The sequence below is a fragment of the Balaenoptera borealis genome (assembly GCF_965194805.1).
Source record: "Balaenoptera borealis genome assembly, chromosome: 13".
NCBI lineage: Eukaryota > Metazoa > Chordata > Mammalia > Artiodactyla > Balaenopteridae > Balaenoptera > Balaenoptera borealis.
The window spans coordinates 95,970,116-95,992,805 of NC_138870.1; the positions used below are offsets into that span (position 1 = coordinate 95,970,116).

At 59.0% G+C, this 22,690-nt stretch overlaps 1 protein-coding gene and 1 long non-coding RNA gene across 5 annotated transcripts in view; one reads left to right on the forward strand and one right to left on the reverse strand.

Annotated features, from left to right (window-relative positions):
- Window positions 1-887: 887 nt before the first annotated feature.
- Window positions 888-15,867, reverse strand: SOX10 (SRY-box transcription factor 10). 2 transcript variants are annotated; one of them, XM_082352768.1, is made up of 6 exons: window positions 15,676-15,867; window positions 13,621-13,824; window positions 10,943-11,172; window positions 9,932-10,443; window positions 5,045-5,313; window positions 888-2,638 (listed from the first exon to the last, which is right to left on the reverse strand). In XM_082352768.1, the coding sequence occupies exons 4-6, from the start codon at window positions 10,363-10,365 to the stop codon at window positions 1,935-1,937; spliced, it is 1,407 nt and encodes a 468-aa protein (XP_082208894.1). In that variant the 5' UTR covers window positions 10,366-10,443; window positions 10,943-11,172; window positions 13,621-13,824; window positions 15,676-15,867; the 3' UTR covers window positions 888-1,934. The 2 variants fall into 2 exon arrangements, with proteins under 2 accessions (XP_082208894.1, XP_082208895.1); XM_082352769.1 differs by lacking the exon at window positions 15,676-15,867 and having other exon boundaries at window positions 13,621-14,068.
- The window catches only part of LOC309610246, a 48,043-nt gene continuing 37,974 nt past the window's right edge, over window positions 12,622-22,690 (forward strand). For all 3 annotated transcript variants that reach the window (XR_014233795.1, XR_014233796.1, XR_014233797.1), the window contains exon 1: window positions 12,622-12,877. This is a non-coding gene — a long non-coding RNA (uncharacterized lncRNA). The remainder of the gene's footprint in view (window positions 12,878-22,690) is intronic.

The window sequence follows — 22,690 nt, forward strand, 5'->3', positions numbered from 1 at the left end:
GTAAGGAAGGACTTCCAGCCATTGGAGGTGTCTATCAATGGAGCACGGGGAAGAGGGGAAGAGGTTTCCCCTGTCCCTGAGGTGGAGGAGCTCCTGGCGCCAGAGTGCAGGTTGGAATTCCGCTGAGCAAAGAGCTTTTGGGGAGGAAGCCCTGAAGGATTAGATGGCACGTCTGCCATCCTGGTTTATACTTAGACGGCAGCTGCTATGAGGACTCGGCTAGATCCTGGTGTTGGACAAGTGTGTGTGTGTGTGTTATTGGGGGAGGTGGCAAGTGGAGGGTACAGTGAGAGAAGGCCCATCCACCCATCCTAAAGGACGAGGCCTGCTGGCTGCAGACAGCAAGACATCAGGCCTGATCTACCTTTCAAATACTTGTTCCTTGAATTCTTTGCAAGACCCCCTCTCTGCTGGGCGAGAAAGGGCTGCTTGGAAGGCGCTCTCGCTGAGTTCCAGCTGGGTCAGCAAGTGGCCCACCTGCAATGTGGGCACAGCTGGGCTGGGGGCAGAGCTCCCATCTGAGGCCTCAGTTCGGAGCACACACTGACCCCACTGCGATGCCAGTTGTCCTAACCTGCTGCACTGGGAGAGAGGAGACCTTTGGATTGTCTGTTCTTTGCATTCTACCCCTAGCCACTTTCAGAAAGTGTTTGAAAAAGCACAGGTACAGGGATAAGAGACCAAGAGACAGGCCAGGTCAGGCCCACCAAGCAGGTAACTGGAACCTTTAATTTTATTATGTAGAATGCTTAATGCAGAGTTAATAGGGGCTAGAGTACCTAGCAGAGGGGAAGGGGGAGAGGGAGCTACTGAGATAAATAAGAGGGGGGGCAGTAATGAGTTACATGTGGATTGGGGGGTTGCAGAACAGGAAAATAGGGGCAGAACAGAGCTACATACTTTATTCAAATACCATTGGGAGGCAAAGGGCAAAAGGCCAGGGCAGAATGTACATGTCAGGAGTTTAGTGTCTTCAGCCTGCTGCCAGCAACCTGGGTGCTGGGCCCTGGGTCTCCCCCTGGAGCCGAGGGTTTGGGCCTGAGCAGCCTATAACTCTGGGAAGCCCTAGGAATTGGGGCTGACAGAGCAGGGGCCACAGAGCCTAGTGAGGGGAGAGGGAGTTGGCGGGGAGCCAGGAGGAAGGCTCTGTGAATTGTCTCCGAATCCTTTCCTGGGGTCCCTGCCTCCTCATCTCCTGGGATGTGCCTCAAGGTCTGGGAACTTGTAGTGGAGTAGGACCTGGGCCCTCTTTCTCCATTAGACAAAGAATGAGGTTACTGGCATGAAATTGGATCTGGGGGCCTCTGTGCCAATTCCTTCCTGTGTTCAGGAGGGGAGGGGGCACTGAAGGGTTGAGGAGACCTCCCTCTGAGCTCCCACCCCACCCCCTCTCCCTCGAGGCTATTCAGAACTGTCCTCAGCCCCCGAGGGGCAGACGGAGCCTGCTGCAGGCACTGACACAGGTCTCTGGTTGGCCTTGCTCTTAGGCACATGGCACGGGTGGCACGGGTTATGTCAGTCCCCTTATTGCCCACGGAAGAGGAAACATGGGCACAGGAGTGGCAAGGCCTCCAATTCCCATCTGACCCTGGATGCTTCCCCTCCTCCCAGAGGAGGGTGAGCGGGGCCTGCTCAGATCCTGGGATCGAGGGTCATTCCTGGGGGGAAGGTGCAGCCCCTCGTTTTTCAGTCTGGGGCAACAAGCAACCTCCTTCTCCTCTGCCCAGCCGAGTAGCCCAGGGCTGTGCCTGGGCTGGAGTCTGGATAGGACGGGGTGGGGTCATCAAAGGCAGTGGGCCAGACAGAAGGCCTTCCCTCAGCTGTCAGCCTCTGCAGCTGCCTCCACAGCCGCCACCGGGCCTGAGATGGGCGAGGAACAGGGCGCGAGGGCTGGGGGAAGGGGCAGGGCGAGGGTGGTGGTAACAGGGCCTTCTTTAAGGCCGGGACAGTGTCGTATATACTGGCTGCTCCCAGTGTGTGGGGCTGTGGGACTGGGGCCCTGAGGGGCTGGGGTCAGAGATGGCCGTGTAGAGGGGCCGCTGTGAGGGCCCCATGTAGGAGAAGGCCGAGTAGAGGCCAGAGGTCTGGCCTGAATGGCCATAATAGGGTCCTGAGGGCTGATGGTCAGAGTAGTCAAACTGGGGGCGGGAGATGGAGGGGAAGGCAGAGCCATAGTGGGGCAGACTGAGGGAGGTGTAGGCGATCTGCGAGGTGGACGGCTGGTCAGTGTAGTGCGGGGGCCCCTGGGGCCCCGCGGTCTCCGTCTTCACCTGGGCTTTGGCATCCACACCAGGTGGCGAGACCGTGGGCAGAGCCACACCTGGAGGCTTGGAGATCCAGGCAGAGTGTCCACTGGCCACAGCCAGGGCGCTGCCCAGCCCGTAGCCAGCTGCCGAGTAGCTGCCCACATGGCCCGGGTGCCCGTTGGGCGGCAGGTACTGGTCCAACTCAGCCACATCAAAGGTCTCCATGTTGGACATTACCTCGTGGCTGATCTCACCGATGTCCACGTTGCCGAAGTCGATGTGAGGCTTCCCGCCCTCCCCCATGGAGCGCCCATCCCGCTTGGGGTCTGCCTTGCCCGACTGCAGCTCTGTCTTTGGGGTAGTCGGAGGGGTTGGCGGGCCATGGCTCTGGCCTGCGGGGTAGGGAGACAGAGAGAGAGAAAGCAGGAACCGAGGTCAGAGGCTGCAGGATTCTGATGGTTCACTTTCAGACAAGATGCCTCCAGAGGCTGAGGGACTGATCACTGCATGACCTTGTAAGTTTTACATGTCTGGGCAGCCCGAGGTGGCATGTAATTATGTAATGATCTTGGGTTGATCTCCAGTTATTTATGAAATTCCCCAATCTTAGGAATGAGTCCTGTCTCCTACCAAAATAGGACTCCCACATGTCACCCACCTCCTGGAGAGGCCTGCTTCATTTTGAGAAGCCCTTCCCATTGGAAAGTTCTTCCTCACACCAGCTGAAGTTGGCTTCCCTCCCTGCTCCCATTGTTCCTTAACTGTTGAGTCCGATGGGGTCTGGCCTGTAGGTCTGGGCTTGCCTGTTCTCTGTTAAGCACACTCAGCCTCTGCTGGCCGCTCCCTCTGCTGACCTCTCCCGCCCTCATCACTTTTGCTGGCTTGCCTGGGCCTCCTCCAGCCCTGGGCCCTGAACAGCGATGTGTCACCTCCAAACCCCTCCATCCTCCCAAGGCCACCTCAAGTGCCCCTTATTCAAGGAAAGCTTCCCTCTGACCCAGTGCCCCCGACCATGCTCTCAACTCCCATCACACACTGCGCTGTCCCATTGTTCCTCCAGCTTTCTCCCTGCCTGTTCAGGAGAGCAATGAGATAAGTGACCTGCTCTACCCCGTTCCTTTGTCTGTCCATTTGCTCATTCACATATTCATTCAGCAAACACTTAGGGGGCACTGCTAAGTGCCAGGCACTGTGCCAGGCGTAGGGGATACAAACGTAAATCAAATGGGTCCTTGTCTGCACAAGCTCCTAGTCTTGGGGGAGATCCAGGGACCCACACATGGCTAGAGGGCAGCATCCGAAGTGCTGTGATGAGGGGATGTGTGAAGGGCTCAGGGGACCAGTGCAGGAAGCTGCTCACCCTGCCCTGGGGACGTGGGGAAGGTCTCACTGAGGAGGAGTAGCTGAGCTGTTGAAGGGGAAGAGAAAGCCCAGGCCCACAGTAATATAGTGAGCTGGTTGTTCTGTACAAGGTCCAAGGTCTTCTGGTGGGTCTGTGTCCCTGAAGCTCTGAAGGAGTGTGAGGGCGGAATGGCTGGATTGAGGATCCCATCGGAGAGAGAACATGTTCATGGTCTCAGAAACCAGGCGCTCCTTGAGGGCAGGCCTGTGCCTCCATCAGACCAGAGGCAATGCTGAGTCCTGGGCTGGCCAGAGTGTCTAGACTTTGAGTTTGAATCCTGGCTCTGTCACTTACTGTGTGACCCTGGGCAGACCCCCTATCTTCTCATCAGTTTCCTTATCAGTAAAACAAAGATGATACCAAGCAGCTCAGACATGGCCTCCTTCTGGAAGCTTTCCTTGACCAGAGTCTGGTGGGTAGCTGGGTATTTTTGGAGACCGACTGGGTGGACAGGTCGAAGACTCCTCCCTAGAGGTCATGCCCCCTCATGGGCTTTGTGTGCACTTGTTTCATCCTGTACTTAATTCAGTTGTTTTCATCCCTCTAGAGTGGGCTCCTGAGGCCAGGGACCATGGCTTCTCGTTTGTATGCCTGGTGTCTGCTTCCAGGTCTGGCACAAAGGAGTACTCGGAGCGTGTCTTCTGAAGGCAGAGCTCTGCTCACTGAGACTTGCCAACGTGTCTGACCCCAAGCACGGTGTTCTGTATGCTATGAACACAAGTGAGGCAGCTGTGGTGCCAGCAGAGGCCCCGGAGCCAAACCACCTGGGCTTAGACCTTAGCTGTATGGCAAGTTACTCTCAGTTGTCTGTAGAGTTTTTTCTCTGTAAAATGAGAGTAATTTGCCCCAGCTGAGGTCTGACCCCAGGCAGTGTGACTGCCTCATCACAGTTTAGAGTGATTGAATGTGTGCCTGGCACACAGTAGGTACTCAATTAATGTTAGCTGTTATTATCATTAATGAGAAGGAAACAGGATACCCTGTGTCTGGCTCATCCATGGCACGTGCTCAATGTCACATGCCGTGTCTCCCCCATCAGACTGGGAGGTAGGAAAGAGGCAGTGACCTCCCCTTCATCTGCTCTCCCATTTCTCAAGAATTGTCCTGTCCCACTTTTCTTTGGTGTAACTCCCCCACTGGCCTCCATGGCCTCCTTAACTGGTCTCTTCACCCCAAAGCAGTGCCCCTTCTATCAGTCCTGGTCAGAGCCCTCTTGCCCAGCCGCCTCCCCTGACACCTGAGTCCCCACTGAGCTCCCTCTGGACCCCTGCACCCCAGCTGGGCAACCACCCAGCCCGGCCAGCCCTTCCCAGAGCCTCGGGTCTCAAGCCATCCAGCCTTTGCCTCTCCCCACTGCCCAGCCTCCCCCCACCCAAGCTCCCAGCTCCGTGCTCACCCGAGGGGTGCTCAGGGTTTCCATCTGACATCGGGGAGCCCTCGCCCGGGTGCCGGTGGTCCAGGTGGGCGCTCTTGTAGTGGGCCTGGATGGCAGCAGCACTGCCCTGCTCGGCCTCCCCGCCTGGGCACTCTGACTCTCCCTGGGCCGCCTTCCCGTTCTTCCGCCTCCGCGGCTGGTACTTGTAATCTGGGTGATCCTTCTTGTGCTGCATGCGGAGCCGCTCGGCCTCCTCAATGAAGGGGCGCTTGTCACTCTCGTTCAGCAGCCTGGGGTGGGGTGGTTGGGGGAGGCAGCAGAGGGGGAGACATCATGAGTGTCTGCCCTGGAGGAAATGAGGCCCCGGGACGGGGAGCCCAGCGGGCAGGGGGCTGTGCCGTTTGATTTATGGACTGGAACATGTGAGCCCAAGGCACCACAGCCTCAGAGGGCAGTGATCTCTGCCCCAGATCTCTCGGGGGCTGGAGTCTGAGAGAGGAATCCGCCTGCTGCTCCTGGCAGCCCCTGAGGACGGAGTTAGAATAGAGCTTACGGGAGGCATAGAGCTTCCTTCAGCTCAAGGAAGGGAAAATCTTTCTCATCGTCAAAGCTGTCTGCAAGTGGAGCTGGCTGCCTCGTTAGGGGGTGAGCTCCCTGAGACTGGAGGTGTGCAAACAGAAGCAGCATGGTGAGGGGGAAGAGCCCAGTGCCTGCTACTTACTAGCTGTGTGACCGTGGGCAAGTCACTTCTCTGAGCCTTAGTTTCTTCACCTATAAAACGAGGATGATAATACCTACTTCACCAGGTGTGGGATTGGCCAAGATAATGGCTGTGAAGCGCTGTGCACCAGACCTGGGGATGGGGGACTGGCACCTCGAGAAACAGGTGCGATTCTAATGCTGCTTGTGGGGTGGGTGGACAGGAGGACCTGGCGTGGAACCCCTCAACTCTAGAATCCGGACTTTTGTGAATCCCAGTGTGGTGGGGACTAGAGGGCAGGATGTGAGTGTCCCTTACTATGTAGGGGCCACTGCCTCCTGGGGGAGATCAGATCTCCTTGTCCAGGGGGGTGACGGAGGGTAAAGGAAGCTAGACTCTCTTCTGAGACCCTGGACAGGGGCAGACAGACCTTCTCCCCAGTCCAAGCCCAGCCAATGGAAGGCAGCCCCTGAAGACAGTACCCCTGCCCACTTCAGGCAGGGGTACTCCGGCCTCAGGCCAGGGCTGGGGCCAGGGGAGTTCAGGGCTTGGCTGCTCCAGGGTGAGGAGGGCAGGATGGGGTACCTCAAAGAGGGGCTCAGGGGAAAGAACACAGACTCAGACTCCGAGACATAAGGGACTCTGTGGGAGCAGCTCTGTCCTTTGGCCCAAAGGGCCTCTCTCTCCAGCTGCCCGCCCCCGCCCCCCCCGCAGTGGGCGCCCTCTTCACCCAGTCAGCAGAAGGCTGAGCCCTCCCTGCCCAGGATGGGAGGGGGTGGTCATACCAGGCACCTCCTAGCGGGCAGCGGCATTCCTCTGCAGCTTAGCCTCCCCTGGCTGCCCTCCCCCTAGGCCACCCGGCCCAGCCCTAGTGCAACTTTCACCAAGGGTCCCTCTAGCTGAGTGATGGGATGGAGACCCCAGACCAAGGCCTCAGGAGTGAGGGAGTGGGATGCAGCATTTTTCACCCCAGCTGTGCCCACCCCCCAACCCCAGCCAGCCCAGGGGAGTAGGTGGGGCAGGCCCAATGGTGTGTGTGTGGTGAGGGGAGAAGAAGCTGCACGTGAGGGCGCCTCAGCCAGCTGTGGCCCCGGCACAGAGGCTCCCAGGATGGCTGGGGACACTGCACTCCCTCTCCCACCCCAAACCTTCCCTGTGCCCTCTGTCCAGCTGGCAACCGGATGTGAATCAGCAAGAAAATGGCAGGGGGCACGGAGCCGGGGCACAGGCCAGAAGAGAGGGAAGATTCCAACACTGTATCCCATTGGCACCTCCCATGCTGGTTCCCAGCAGTACCCTAACCTCGATAGAAATCTAACCCGGGGGCGGGGTGGGGGGATGGCCAGCTTTAGCCCAATGCTAACCTCACCCCCAGACCACCCAGCCGCACCCAGACCTTCAATCTCGGCTCTGTTCAGGCTCTCTCCTGACCCCAAACCCGCCCTGCCCCACCACATAAACCCAATCCCAAACTTAATCTTGACTCCAGTGCCAGCCCTCAGTCACCACAGCTCTAACTACAAACCTCGTATTCATCTGCACTTCACTTCATCTCTGGGTCTCCAAGGTCTGGAATAGGGATGGGGAGGGGGTAGGCTGGTTCCCCACCCAAACTGGAGTCCCCATCTGGGGGGCTTCCACGGTGGGGCACTGGCTGCCACTTCACCTGCTCCTGTCAGGGAAGGGACCTGGGGGTCGGGAGAGGCTCCAGCCTGCTGTAATTATTCTCTCCGGGCAGGTCAACCTATATACCCCCAGCACCACGTGAACAACAGCTAACAGTCCTTTCCCAGGCGGGCACCGAAGGTTAGCGTGACTGTCGGCGCTCCCCCAGCCACTTAGAAGCCAGGACCTGGACGCTGGTGTGTCTGACCCCAACCCCCTTCCAGCACCCCACACAGTCTGTATGCATGTCTTTCTCTTCTCAGGTATAGGGCCCCTGATTTCCAGTTCTGCCCAGATAACCATACCGCTTCCTGACAGCCTGGGAGTCATGAGCCTGGGCCGGGGGGAGGATTTCAGGAGGAGCCCCTGGAGAGACTGGCCAGCCCAGCGCATATACAGATGTTTCCTGGGGCCCCCACCCAGGATCTAGGTAGCCCGCCCCCTGTTGGCGTAGCCTTTGATCCTTGCCATCGTCTGGGGTTGGGTCCTGAGTAAGCAGTGCCTGCTTTCCTCATTGCCCCACCCCAGGTTGGCCCCTGGGGGGCATCCTGGGCCCCTGTGTGCACAGCTTGGGTGGCGGCCAGGAACAAATCCTTCTGAGGGAGCCCATGCCTGGAGTTCTGGGCTAAGGGAACAGGGACAGACAGGGACAATGGAGGGTCCAATTTTAAATCCTTGGCAATGGCATGGGGGAGAAGCAGGGTGTCCATCCTCACTTTGATGCCCTCACTGGGCCCACACTGTGGTCTGCTCGTGGTCCCCAGGGCCTATTTTGTCTGCCTGTCTCCCTCCTGGTTGTCTGTCTCTCACTTGCTCTTCTCTGTCCCATGGCACCAAGGGTACTGGCCTCGCTGAGCCCTGCCACAGTGTGGGTGGACCTTGGGCAGAGGAGCTAGCTTTGACTTCTGCTCCTGGGCAGGGTTAGACCCTCTGAGTCCACGCAGCAGGTTGGCCACTGAGCCCAGCACCTCCTGGGGTGAGCAGAGCGCTGAGAGCGGGAGGGGCAGGAGCACCAGGCCTTTAGCAAACACATGGCCAAGGACGGGGCCAGGGGGCTGGATGGGAATTCCTCTGGGTCTCTTGGGGGCCCTCCTGCTCCTTCCACCACCTTAAGCCTTTGGCCTTCTAGGCCAGTCTCCACTGTGCTGGGGCCGGCAAGGGGAGGGCAGCAGCAGGAGGGTGGCAGGCTCCTCTGACAAAACCCAAACTTTCTGCAACTCAGATGCTCCTCACTCCTGCTCTCCTCTGCCCTCACCCTCACAACCTCCTGACCATGTCTTAGAGTGGAGGCGTGACCCACTTCTGTCACCAAGGATGGTGTGTGGGAAGACCACTGGACGGAGAGTCAGGAGACCTCGGTTCTGGCCCTGGCTCTGCCACAAGCTGTTACGTGGCCTTGGTGGTCCCTTTGCCTCTCTGGGCCTATCTCTTGGGCAGTCCAGTGGGGAATCAGGTAACCTCTGCAGACGCGCATCTTCTGGAGCCCTTGCTCTCATTCTGAGCTGCCCAGGACTTCTTGGGGCGTGGGGTTGCCCTGGTCAACAACATATCCCCAAGGGGCCAGCCTAAGCCCCAGACCTGAGGTGAGGCCGACTTCCTCCTCGAGGGATGTTTTCCCCAGAGGTTTGGGCTGCTTCCAGAGAACCTGGGACTCTGAGGGACCCTGGGTAGGCAAGGCACCAACGTTTCCTCCTGGCCAGAGCTTTCAGGTCTAGGGCTGGAGTGGTAGGAGGTTACTCACTGCTGGGTGGGGCCCTGGAAAAGAAGATGGCGCCTGGACTGGGAGAGGGAGGGAGGGGAAGAGACGGGCCTGGCAGCTCTGGGGCCGGGTGGGAGGGGGAGGCTTCTTTGCATGTGTCCCTGTCCCTGGGGGAAGAAGAAGCCCCTGGCCTGAAGGAGGGGTGGTCAGAAGGGCACAGAGAAGGCAGCTGGGGTAGGACAAGATCCTGCAGTGGCCGATTTGTCCTCAGCAGTTCTCCATCCCTCACCCTTTCAAAGACCTGGATCTGAATTCCTTGTCTGCCCCCCCGCCCCCCATCTCACTCCCCCAGCCTTCCACCTGGCTGCCTCAGTTTCCCTGCCTCTCCAGCCTGGCCTTCAGTTCTTTCCCAAGCGTTTCCCTCGAATCCCCCTGACCGGTGGCAGTGGCACCCTTGAGTGGCTTGCCTGTAGGAAAGGGGTTAGTGGAGCCCTGTGGTGTGGAGTCCTCCACCAGTCTTCCCTCCCTTCCGCCTTCACTCTCGCCCCAAGAAACCCAGGCCCGAGCGCCTGCCACCGACAGAATTCCAACCGCGAGGGGGCGCCTTCCAGCCCACTGCCCCGGCTGGGGAGCCGGGCCTAGGCCGCTGGAGATCCGAGCAAGCGCAACCACAAAGGGGTACTGGGGGAAGGGCGGGTCCGATGCACCCAGCTGGCCTTCCAGTCCCACCATCAAGGCGGTGGCTGCCCCAGGAGAAAGGCTCAGGCAGTGCCCGTCTAGCCCGAATCCACCCGCAGGTAGAGGGCCCGCGGGAGCTCCCCGGAGGCGGGTCGGGGGCGCTCACCTCCAGAGCTTGCCCAGCGTCTTGCTGAGCTCGGCGTTATGCAGGTGCGGGTACTGGTCCGCCAGCTTCCTGCGCGCTGCCTGCGCCCACACCATGAAGGCGTTCATGGGCCGCTTGACGTGCGGTTTGCTCTTGCTGGCGCCGTTGACGCGCACAGGCATGGGCACCAGCGTCCAGTCGTAGCCGCTGAGCACCTGGCTGACTGCCTCGCGGATGCACACGGGGAACTTGTCATCGTCCGCCTCGCCGTCCTGCTGCTCCTTCTTGACCTTGCCCAGCTCGCCGGGCCCCGGGCTGGCTCGCAGGCCCGATCCGCCGCCTCCACCGCCGCCGTCGGGCCCCAGAGAGGGCGCGCTCCCCGGGGACAGGCAGCGCGGCTCCTCGGAGCCCACGGGGCTCAGCTCCACCTCGGACAGGTCCTGCTCCTCCGCCATGTCGCCCCCGGCCGCCGCCGCCTCGGCCGCCTCCCCGGGGCCCGCCACCGAGGTCCTCGCGAAGAGTCCGACGCCCACCTGGACGGGAAGGCGGGTGCGATGGGAGCCGTGCGCGCAGCCCCGACGACGGCGCGGCGCGGGACGCGACGCAGGCACAGCCCCGAGGTGGCGTCTGCCCGGCTCCCCCTAAACCCACCGCAGACCCTGGGCCCCGCGCACATGCCAGACCCTGGCTCGGCCTCCTAGCTCCCGCCTCCGTGTCTTCCCGTCACCTGGTCCCAACCGTCTCTTGGTGTGGGTGGGTTTGGGTTTTTTTTTTTTTAAAACCTCCTCTTGGGTGGAGGTTTGTTGATGGAAAGGAAGAAAAACGGACTCTTTATTCTGCTCTAATCCTGGCTCCTGGAATTTCCCACCTTTTCTCTCACCTTTCCTTCTTCCCTTGCGCCTGCCCCCGACGGTGCCTAGAGGAGCTGCGTGGGGGGCAGATGCGGGTGTCAGCCTCTCGCCACCCCACGCCCCACCGCAGGGTCCCGGGCCTGGGCCCCGGAAGGGAGGAGCGGGCTGCGCACTCACTCACCTCGGACCTCTCCTCCAGTCTGGGGCTCGTCCTTAGGAAGTGGAAAACCGTGTCCCAAGGTGTGCGGTCCAGCTCGGGGCTGGGTGGGGGACGCTGGTGGGCTGGGAGGGAGGGGCTGGGGGCCCTGAGCTTCAGGCCACGGCCTTGTCAGGACGGAGCCTGAATCCTCACCACCAACCACCCTGGCCGGACAGCCTGAGACTGACTGAGCGCTGAGCTGCTGCCGAGGGCTGGGGAAGGAAGGAGGGGGAGAGGGGGAGGGGGAGGGGAGGGAGGGAAGGGCAGAAGGTGGAGCCTCCAGCGCTTTCCTTCATCCCCAACACTCAGGGCTCCTCCGCCAGGCCCCCCCCAACTCCCGCTCCCTGCGCTGCTGCCCCAGGCCCATCCTGGGAGGTGTAGGAGTGGGGTGGTCAGGCCAGGAAAGCCAATGGATGCAGGTGGGCAGGGTCACAACCTGTAGCTTGAAGGAAAATTGGGCTCAACTGGGACCCCCCCACCTCTGCCTCAGGTGGACGGATGGGCAGTTGGCAGAGGACTGGGGAGGAATGAGGAGAAGGCAGGTGAAGCCTCTGTCACATGTGGGGCCTCTGGCCTGTGTCGCTTCACTTAAGACCTCTCATTGAGTGCCAGCCTGTCTCACCCCACCTCCTGCCCGCACCCGGGCTGCCCTCTCTTTCTCACCTTAAACAGCAAGAGAGGAAGATTGCAGGTCCATACCTGGTGGGGCCGGGAGAAGCTGCACACCCCCTGCCCAGTGCAGATGCCCCAGCTTGACCCCTGGTCCCCTCTCACTGGACACCCAGCACCGCAAGGGCTGGGCTGGCTCAAGGTAGAGAGACAGGACTAACATGTGCAGGAGGCTGGCCGTCAGCTGGGCTGGGGTCCTCTTCCAGTAGGTCTGGAAGGCTTCTGGGGCCCCACTTCCTGGCACCCAACTCCCTCCACCCTGGTAGGGTGAGTCCCAATCCTGGTTATCATGTCTCCCCCTCCCCACCCTGAGAAAGAGTGGGGAGTTGCCCTGCCTCTCTCCTCACTTCTCCCCTCAGTCCCCTCCCCAGCAGGGTGACCTCTCCATTTTTCTGTCCTGCTCATCACCTAAGGCTTTCCCAGGCCTCTCCTCCAAAGATCGCAGCCCCTCTCTCTTCTCAAAAGGTGGGTGCTGAGGCAGAGGTGAGGGTGTGTGTGGAGGACAGATGGAGCCGGGGCCGCACTGGCGACCATGGACGGTTCTGAGCTCCTCAGCAGCTGGGCGAGGCCCCAGGCCCACCCCAAGGGAGTCCTGTCTGGAGTGGGGCTGGGAAGGGGGTCTAGGCAAGGCCTCATGCTTGGGAAAGGCCAAGGGGGTGGAGGGGGTGGGTAGTGGGACACAATGAGGTAGTCACACGAGGCGAAGGCATGTTGGGGGTGGGAGGAGCGGACACTGGAACACACACACACACACACACATACACACACACACACACACACTCGCACACACACAACCAGCCAGACAATCGGGCCAGTGTGTCTGGGCCCTCGGAGCCCAGTGAATTAGGAGTTTGATAAGGGTTTTCTCTTTCTGTCGCTCGCCGGCCTTGGACAATCTCCCCCCAGTTTTCCTCGACGCCACCCCCGGCGCTGCCAACCCTCCTCCCCCCCGTCCCCCCCCCCACCCCCCGCCTCCCTTCTCTTCCCTGTGCCCAGACTCTTGTTCGGGGCCTTGAAACAGTGAGCTGTCTTTGTTCGAAATACAGGTGAACGGCAATCATGTGATTAACACACACACACATAAAAAGCTTTTTAACAGCGCCCGCCTGGCCTCAGAACCGCCCAGAGAGGAGCCGCCCTGGATGGACAGAGGGACAGAGGGACGAGCCTCCAGCCGGTCGTGTCTGGCTACCCTCAGCAGTCTCCGACACCCGCTGCTGCCCGCCTGCCTGGCATCTCTCGATCCCGGTGGGTCCCCGCTCATCCTTCCACCCCTGGGTTCCTCCTCTCGAGGAGGTGTGGTGCCTGTGGCGTCTGTGACTTGGCCTGAGACCCCCTGGGGCAGGGAGAGGCGGCTGTGGAGGGTAGGAAGCCAGGTGTGGGGTCCCACAGCTCCCCTTTCGACTCCCCGCCTCCTCCCCTACCCTCCTTGGCCCAGCTGTGCCAGGATGGGGGTGGGGGTGGCAGTGGGTGCTCTGGGTCTGCAGAAAAGCCACACTGGACAGAAGGGGCCTCTCTCTTCCCTTCCCTCTGTCTGTCTCTCTCTGTCCCTCTCTTCCTGTTTCCACAGTGCTGTGTGGGCTCTCTGCTGAGAGGTGCTGGATGAGGCAGGTGGGCCTGCAGGGGGTCAGGGGTACAGTGCCGTGAGATACCCAAGGCTGTGCGTGGGTGGGGTACCCCGTGCTGTGAACACACTGCCCACCACGCGGGCAACTCTGATCCCCTCCATCTGTTGCAGGCCCCTGGGGCCCAGCTCTCTCCAGCAGGGGAGGGTGAAGGATCCATATTCATCCCTGGAGAGCAGGGAGTTTGGAGAGGGGCAGGGCTCCTGGATGAGGACACCGGCGCCTCCGCCCTTGACAGAACAACCTGCTGGCCAGCGCCCGCTTCTGCTCCCTTCCCTGCTCGGGCTGGGAGGGGTCCTTTTCCCCCTCATTCCTGACCCTTCCCCAAGGATGCTGGTGACCCCCTTGCCACACCCCGAATCCCACCTGCCCATTCCGGGTGAGGTGTGGTGCCTGGTGGACTCTCTGGCCTGTTTTCTCTCCCCAGCAAGGAGGGCCCAGCATGAGAGTAGAATGGTGAGGTTCAGGCTTCCTCCCCTGGGCAGAGGCCTTTCAGGAGTATCAGGGTTTTTCTGCAATCCAACCTGGGCTCTGTGAAGCTGGTCCCAGATTTACTCCTCAGATGGGCCCCTGAGAGGAGGAGAGCAAATGAAATTCTGTCAATCAAACGTAAAGCCCAAAGCCCGCTGATGCCCCTGCCTGGCGGAGCTGCTTCGGGTTTGCCGTGACCCTTAACCCCTTAGCTCCCCGAGTCCTCTTCTTGGGGCACTGGTCCTGCTTTGTGGAAGGCCCACCCTTGGCTCCCCGTCCTGGGTCCCAGTCGCTCATCTGTCCCCTGGGGTGATGATCATCTCGCCTGGCCTGTCTCTCAGAACACCCCAAGGTGAGATGGGGAAATCTCCTGTTCAGCCGAGCCAGGGCCGAGCAGGGAAGGCACTTTACCACCTCTAGGCACAGTGGGGGTGAGACCTGCGTGGGCCAGGCTGTCCTCTCACTCGTTCCTCAGGCCTGGGCCCAGCTCCCCGTTTCTGACCAGCTCCCAGCAATCGCCTTGAGTACCGCTTCTAAATCTCGCTCCACGTTAGGGTCACTGTGGAGCCTTAAAGAAACACTGAAGCCTGGACCCCCTGCAGCCTGGCTAATTCTGAATTTCTGGGCATGGGGTCCAGACATGTTTCCTTTCTGAAGCTCTCTGGGAGGCCTTGCTTTCCCTCACTGGGGTCTCTGGAACCCCGAGGCGGCGGTGACCCTCTGCAGGACCCAAAATCTCCAGGGAGAGGGGAGGGTGCTGGGCTCTGGACCCCAGAGCTGGAGGCCAGAACTGCAGTGACCCTGGGGTGTGCAGGGAATTGTGGGGTGTGGCAGGGGAGGGGCTGTGCATTGGAAAGGGGGAGGGCTGAGGGGCACAGGTCAGGGTCAAGGGTACAATACTGACTGAGACAAAAGCTTAGCCTGGGTGGGTGTATGGTCGGGGGGTGGTGGGAGCTCCCCCGCCTCTGGACAGGTGTGTTCTTCTGGGTTCGGGTGCAGTGGAAAGAGCACTGGTCTTGGAGTCAGGAAATCCTGCCACTAGTATCCATATGACCTTGGGTGGATTATGCAGTTAACCTCTCAGGACTTGGTTTTTGCATGTATAAAATGTTGATGATTTTATATATCACCGTCTCCCAAGTGGATGGGAGAATTAAATAAGAATACACAGGGAATTCCCTGGTGGTCCAGTGGTTAGGACTTGGCGCTTTCACTGCTGGGGCCTGGCTTTGATCCCTGTTCTGGGAACTAAGATCCCACAAGCCATGCAGCGAGGCGAAATTAAAAAAAAAAAAAAAAAAAAGAACACACACACATACACATTTGGTGTGGAGTAAGTGCTCAATAAATGGTAGTTAGAAAAAGTAGTTTAGGGACTGAGAGGTGGGGAATGCTGACTTCAGTTCAAGTGCACAGGTGTTGTAATCTGCCTGTTGAATCCCAGCATCAGACCAGGGCGGTGTGTGGTAACTTCCTCATGGGTAGGCCTCTCCTGCTGTGCCCCTCAACAGCGAAGGCCCACACTTCCACAGCCCCACTGTGGGCCGGCCCAGATCCGGGCCCCTCTGTCCCTGGAGTCTCAACAACTCTCTGAGTAGGTGCTGTCATTATTCTCCTTCTAGGAAGGAAACTGAGGCACAGAGACGTTCAGCGATGAGCCCGAGCTCACCCAGCTAATGACGGGAGGGCGCGGCCTGGTGTCCGCAGTTTCCCTCGCAGCCCAGCCTCTGATCACGCTGCTCTACTGCCTCTGGACCCCAGGCACAGCCTCCCCGCCGCCCCCCAGGCCTTTGCACTTGCTCTGCGTTTCCCCTCCCCCTCGTCACTGCTTGCAGCCCAGCTCAGAGGCCCTCTCTTCGGGGATGCACTCCCGGACATGCCCTGGTTGGAATTCTTTTCCTGTATTACTTTCCCGTGGAGGAGAGGATGATGGCTTCGTAGTTGCCTCACCTCCACACTGCACAGCCCGGCGTCCAGGCCGGTCTCCGCTTCCTCCCGGGAGCTCCCCCGAGGGCAGGGCCATGCCTTCCTCTTGGTCTTGGCCTCTCGAGGCCCCAGCACAACCTCAGGGAGTCTTCCCTGAGTGGAGTTGCCATCAGAGTTCCAAGGGGAGAAAGATCAGGAAGGCTGGGGTGGGCAGGAGTGGCTTCCTGGAGGTGGAGAGCCTGAGTGCTGGTGGTGGGGGGAGGAGGAGGGGGGAGGACAGCATTCCAGGCCTGTCCTGACAAACGCTCTCGCCCGTCCCTGTTTCTGGTCCAAGCTGAGGGCTGAGGACCTGCGCCAGGAAGGCAGCTCCTGGGGCCTGTGTCTTCCTTCCCCTCCCAACCGCACCCACTCCGGGAACAAGGAAGCCGGGGCCAGTGCCCAGTGCTGCCTCAGGGCAGTTGGCCTCTGCCCTCTTCTTAGAAGCCCTGAGCGGAGACTGCTCGTTCCTGTCATCTGAACCCAGCTGCCGGAAAGCCCTTCCTGGTGTCTCCCCAAACCTCTCACGCTGCAGTGAACTTTTGTGAATGTACCCTCTGTGCAGGGCACTGGGCCAGGAGCTGGGGTAGGGAGGTGGTGGAGGCCAGACCTTGCTTTGAGGAGCTCAGAGTTTGATGAGAGAGACCTGCATGGAAACCTGGAACCCTGGCACGGCCGAGGTCCTCCATGGCCAAACGGGGGTGAGGGAGGTCAAGTCCCAGCTGGGCTGTGGGGGTCCTGTGTTGCCTCTGTCGCCTTCTTCCCTCTCTAGGCCTCAGTTTCCCAATCTATAAAATGAGAGGCAGGCTAGGTTATCTCAGAGGGCATTTCCAGATTCAATAGCCCTTGAATTTTATTTCAAAACAAGAGGCCAGTGCCTGACCCAGTGTTTCCAAGGTGCTGCCTCAGGGCCCTTGGTGTTCCTTAGACATTGATCAGCATCTCTTGAAGAGACAGTTTTGTGGTCTAGTAAGTTTGGGAAATACTGCTTTCCACTTTTTCTTTTTAAAGATGCAGGGCCTTTGAGGGTGTTAAAAGTTCTAACTGCTGCAGTTAAGAAATGGATCTTTCTTTGTTTAATTTAGTTATTTTTGGCTGTGTCGGATCTTCGTTGCTGCGTGTGGGTTTTCTCTAGTTGCGGCGAGCAGGGGCTACTCTTCGTTGCGGTGCGCAGGCTTCTTATCGTGATGGCTTCTCTTGTTGTGGCGCATGGGCTTAGTTGCTCCGCGGCACGTGGGATCTTCCCGGACCAGGGCTCGAACCCGTGTCCCCTGCATTGGCAGGCGGATCCTTAGCCACTGCACCACCAGAGAAGCCCCAAGAAATGGATCTTTGTTTAAAATACTTACCCCAACTCCTCTTCCTCCTTATCCTTCTTCTCCTAACAACACCTTTCCTCTGACTCTGGTCCTTTTCTCTCCTCCTTCCTTTCTCCTAAGAGTCAAGAAGAAGGTGCGGTGCTCCCGTGAGGAGCCTGGGTGTCCCTTAGGGCGTGGTCCTCAATTCCTCACTCCCCTCAGTGCCAGCACAGAGCTCCACCACCCCCATGCCCCCTTTACCCCCGCCCTTGACTGAAACTGCAGCCACGTCTACTCTCCCCACCACCCTGTGTGGCCCGAACCCCGCAGGCCAAGCCCTGCCCACAGGACGCCTTGCCTGTTGGCCGAGGCATGGAGCCTCCCCTGTGTCCTGACTCCGTCACCTTTCCAGCAGGACATTGTGCCTGCGGGCGTGTGGGTCTGTGAGCGGAGTCTTTCTCACCTTCCTCCATGGTGCCTGGTGCACAGAAGCTGCACCGTGATGCAAATGAACGAATGACTTGCAGGTCGATGGACATACACAGGCAGCGAGGTGTGGTGCTCTTGAGTCAGGCAGCTCAGGGTTTGAATCCTGGCAGCCCCACTCACTAGCTGTGTGTCCTTGGCAAATGCCTTAATGTCTCTGAATCTCAGTTTCCTTCCAAGTCAGGGTGAGGATTAAACCAGATAACGTGTGTAAACACTTAGGACAGTGCCTGGCACATTATGGGGCTCAGTAAATGGCAGCTATTGTTATTAGCATCTCGGGGATCTGCCTCAAAGGGTGGCTGTCGGTTGACCTTGGGTTTGATAGAAGTCACTGCTTCTTGTCCCGTCCAAGTGCTGTTATTAGATGTTCTCCCATCGGCAGGTTCATCATCCCACTAAACAAAAGCAGAAAGGGAAGTGATTGGCTGAGATCACATGACTGTTTGGTCTTGGAACTTGACCTCTCTGCCAGAACTTTTTGCCCCAGGTTTCCTGAAGACCCACCCTCTGCTGTCTGTGAGGTAATAAAGAGAGGCGAGCGCTCAGCTTGTGTTCAGGGAGCTTGTGGACGAGCTGGGAGTTGGTTCATTCATTCGGACTTTCCCACACACCTATTAGGCAGACTTGAGTGAGGATGAAGAGAGTGGTGATGGTGGAGGAAAGAAAGGATGGGGGAGGAGGGATGAGGGTGGCCTTTATCAGATGGGACCCTTGGTGTTGTCCCTGGAGGGGGCTGCTGCTCTGAGCAACAGCGGGGCAGCTTGCGGGGAGGGGCTTATCCACGTTTCCCAGTTTAGGGGGTGACTGGAAAAACCCGAGTCTTCCCATTCTGGATTCCCTGTCCTTTCTCTCTGTCATCCAGGGCATTGCCCAGGGCCAGGCTGTGGATGCCGAATGGCAGGGGACTGGGCTGGGTGTAAATGGAGCCAAGGACGCCCATTTGAGGTTGGTGCTGTGAGTGCATCCCTGCTCCCGCAAGGTTACCTCTGTTCCCTGAAAGTGGAAATGGGTGACCCAGTGGGATTTTAGTGTTTGTGTGAGCTTGAAGGACAGCCTCCCCACAATGAGATTACTTTATCCTTCGTCGGTGTCACTTTATAATATATATATTATATATATATATAAATATAATTTTTTCACTTTATAATGAAAAAAGGAGCTGAGTGACGATAAGCCTGAGACCCAGAGCCAGAGAGACCAGGGTTCAAATCCAGTCCTTGCCCCGCTAACCAGCAGTGGGCTCGCGCCAGTCCTGTAATCTTCCTGTGCCTCAACTTGCTCATCTGTAAAATGAGGATAACGCTACCTGCCTCATGGGAATGCAAAGGTGAAAGAAACAAGGAAAGGCAGGAGCTTAGCACAGTACCTGGGACAAAAGGCAGGCCTTTTGGTCATTGCCTTCTCTACCCATCTCAACTGCTGGCTGATGCCCAGCGTTTTCCAGGTCGTGTCAGGTAAAATAATGCCGTGGGTATAATGCACCCAGGAAAAGCTCTTCCTTTTCTAGGGGCGAGAGTTGTACTTACTGCAATAAGAGCACAGGACTCGGCACAGCCCTGGGGGTGCTTTGATTCAAACAGAATGTGTAATATATCCTTGAGGCTGCCAGGCACGGGGATTTTGTATCCAGGTGGCAGGTTGAGAAGTCAGAGTTTGAAGATCTCCTGTTTGGGGCTAGAACCCTGAGCGGAAGTCTCCGTGCCTCAGCGTCGGCAGGTGCAGTGGGAGGAGCTGCTCCTGACTCTGCCAAGGTCTCCACTCTTGCTGTGTGACGTTGGGCAGGTCAGCCACACTCTCTGGGGTCTCTCATTCCTTCATCTGTACAATGCAGGAGTTGGCCTCTGAGATATCTGGGGGCGCTTTCAGACTTACTGTCAGGGGTTTTGGGGTTCTATAGGAAAATGCTAGTATCTGGTTTTGTCTCCCTGAGGCAGCTGCTAAGGTCTGGGCATGTGAGCATATAGCAGGTGCTCAGTGAGTGCTAGTTGAATCTCATTGACCAGGGAGAGAACCCACTGACAGCCCTGCCCCACGTCTCCTCTCCCCAGAGAGCCTGTCCGCTGGCCTGCGTCACAGCACCCTGTTAGCCCTTTGCGGACGGGACCCTCGGTTCACTCTCCATGGTCAGCCATTCACCCATGTGTTCTAATGCACATAGATGCCGCAGACACACATGCATGTAGGGGAATAAAGCCTCAGATTGCAGATGGATCAAATAAATGTTTCCTTCTCATGGCTCCTAGGGTCAAAATCCCAGATCTTTAGCCTGGTCTGGCATGACCTGGCCCCACTCTCACCCCCGGACTCCAGCCAGAGTGGCCATCCTCCACCTCCCTAAACTCAGGCCTCTGAGCCCCCATGAATGCTCTCCCTCCGCTGAATGCGCTTCCACCGTCACCTCGTTGGCTTCTCCTTTGGGCTCAGCCTAACGGTCTGCAGAGTCACCTCCCCAATCCTCCAGTGTCAGTTATTCTTTCTGGCAGCCCCCTGGCCTTTTCCTTTACAGCACTCACTGCAACTTATGATTATATATTTATTGTGAGATTAGTTCTTCTTCTTTTTTTTTTGGTCTGTGCCACGGCTTACGGGATTTTAGTTCCCTGGCCAGGGATCAAACCTGGGCCCTCGGCAGTGAGAGCGCAGAGTCCTAACCACTGGACCTCCAGGGAATTCCCGAGATTATTTATTCATTGTCTCTCCTCCCACAAGGATGTCAGCTTCATGAACCCCTGGTGATCAGCTGAGTGCCTGGCACACCAGAGGTGCCCAGTAAATGAATGAATGAATGAATGAGTGAACAAACATAGCCTCATGGGGAGGATGGGTGGGGGGAGGGCTGGAGAGGTGACGAGAGGAGAGGGGCTGAGGGCCAGGGCAGGAGACTTGTCCAGGGTCTCTCATGTGATGGAGGCAAGTGTCTTGATTCCCGGTCCAGTGCTCTTCCTCCTTCTGGAACGCGGGGCGCCTGGAGGGCCAGGCTGGGTTTAGTGGGACACCAAGCCCCTGAGGACGTAGGGAAGGGGAGGAGGGGATGGGGCATCTGAGCCAGTTCCCCAGCCAGCTCCACCCCTTCCCCCAGCAGGCAGGAAGGACAGGGCAGATCTGTCAGCTTCAGACACCACCGCCCCGGGGGACCCAGCCCTGAGCCCAAGGAGGCTGAGGGAAAGAGCGGAGGGTGTGTGTGTGGGGGACTGGGGGACAGGAAGCACCCGGGTCTTCTCCCCCTCCCTCCTGCCCCACCCTCCACCCCCATCTCTGGCTAGAGCTGGCAGCCCCAGGCCTTGGCACTAGGGGGACGGGGGCAGGGAAATGGGGGATAGAAATCCCATTCTGGCCCAATGCCTTCCTCTCCCCCATTTGATTTCTGGGTCTCAGGATGGCGACTGCCCTGGCTACCCCTGGAGAGTTGGATCCAGAACCTTGAGGCTAGAGGGACAGAGGGAAAGGGAGAGGGCACTGCCCACTTAAGCCCTTCCTGTGTGCCTGGCACTGTGCGGACCACCCTGTGACCCCGGGCTGGGACCTGGGAGGCCTCACTGTGAGGCCCGGCTCTGCAGGGAACTGTGGTGTGACCTTGGGTGGGGCACAGCCCCGCTCTGGCCACCAGCATCCTCCTCATCTGTCAGTGAGGTCCAAACCTGGCGTCGCTGCAAGCTCACTGGAGAGCTTGTTGTAAATACTGATTCCTAGGTCTTATTCCAAGTCGTAGATTTGGGTGGGATTTCTTTTTGAAAGTTCCACTGTGATTATGCAGCAGCTGGTGGGGGAACTACTGGAAGAGATGGTCTCTAAGGCCCCCATCCTCAGCCTCAAGTCTCCAGCCTCTTGGGCAGGCCGCCCCTCTGGACTTCCGTGGTGCCCTCCTGCCTGCTGTGTCCTGAGAGGCTCGGCTCGGGCCCTCCAAAGCCAATGGCCGAGTCCTCCTGCGTGGCGCTGGAGCGCTGTGGGTGTGCAGGCTGCAGGGGCCCATGGGGGCTGTGTGGACCTGCTGGAAACGCAGAGGGGCCTGGGAGGGGCCTGAGCAGCAGCCAGGGCTGCCCCCACTTCGTCCGCCCCTCTCCTTCCTCCTGACCTTCGCTTTCTCCCTTTTCCTCTTCTGTCACCGCCTCTTGTCCACGGCCTTGTTTTTCTCTCTGCCTTGACTTCCTTCTCTCTCTCCATCACTTCCACTTTTCTTCTTTATGTCCGCAGCCCGCCCCCTCTGGGAAGCTCCGTCATTTTGACCCTGCAGTTGGTGGTTCTGTCTTGGTGTCCTTCCCTTTCCGGCCCTCTCTGCCCCTGGCTGGAGTTGTCTCTGTCCTCACGCTCTCTCTCCAGCCCCTGGGTCTGCTCTCAGAATCTCATCTTTCTGTCTGTCTCTACCTCTCTGTTTCTCTCTACATCTCTGTCTCACGCCCCTTCCATCCCTCACCTGCCCTATCGCTGTCTACCGGGAAGTCTGGGGAGGCTGCCAGGGAGCGGAGGGCCCTGGGAAAATGGGAGAGGTGGGGAGAGGCGACTTAGAGAGACCGAGATTCGTGCGAACGAACGCTGCAGAGCAGCTCTCGGCGCCGAGGGTGCTGAGCTTCCTGTCCCGACCTTCAGGGTCCTCCCCGCCTGGCTCCAGCCCACCTCTCCAGCTTGCTTCACCCCAGGCCACCTTGCCCGGTCCGCTGCCATGCCCTGGTCCCCCTGTTGCTCCCTCGGGCCTGTGCCGGCACCCCGTCTCCCTCTTTCTATTTCCAGCATCACTGCCGCTGCCTCTGAGGCCTTCCCTCCGCCCCACCCCTACCCCCTGCCCCGTGCTCCCACGGCTCTGAGTCTGGGTTGGGGACAGGCAGGAGATGAGGCCGGAGGATGAGTTCAAGCCTCCCTGGGACGCTCCTCATTGAGTCAGACCCAAGGATCTGTACCTTATTCTGGGGCAAGAGGCAAAGGTTGCAGATATTGGTGGCAGAGCAGGTCTTTGGGTTCCCTTTGTGCATGAGTTTTCCAGCGCCCAGAGAGCCAAGATGATTTGCTCAAGATCGCACAGCAGGCCTGCAGGACTTGGACAGCAGCAGGGGGGAGAGTGGAACGTGGAAATGGAGGGGAGCTGGGGAAGGAGACAGTGTCTTGGTCCAGAAGCCAGGGACCTGGGGACAGGGCTGTGCTACAGACTTGTGGAGGGACGGGGGCCATGCTCTCTCCCTTCTGGGCCTCAGTTTCCCCATCTGAGCAGTGAGGGGCTGGCCTCA

Coding starts and splice junctions, on each gene's coding strand:
- SOX10 (XM_082352768.1), bottom strand. CDS start 10,365: ATGGCGGAGGAGCAGGACCTGTCCGAGGTGGAGCTGAGCCCCGTGGGC. Junction 5,314..9,931: donor ACGCTGGGCAAGCTCTGGAG/GTGAGCGCCCCC, acceptor ACCCCACCCCAG/GCTGCTGAACGAGAGTGACA. Junction 2,639..5,044: donor AAACCCTGAGCACCCCTCGG/GTGAGCACGGAG, acceptor CCTACCCCGCAG/GCCAGAGCCATGGCCCGCCA.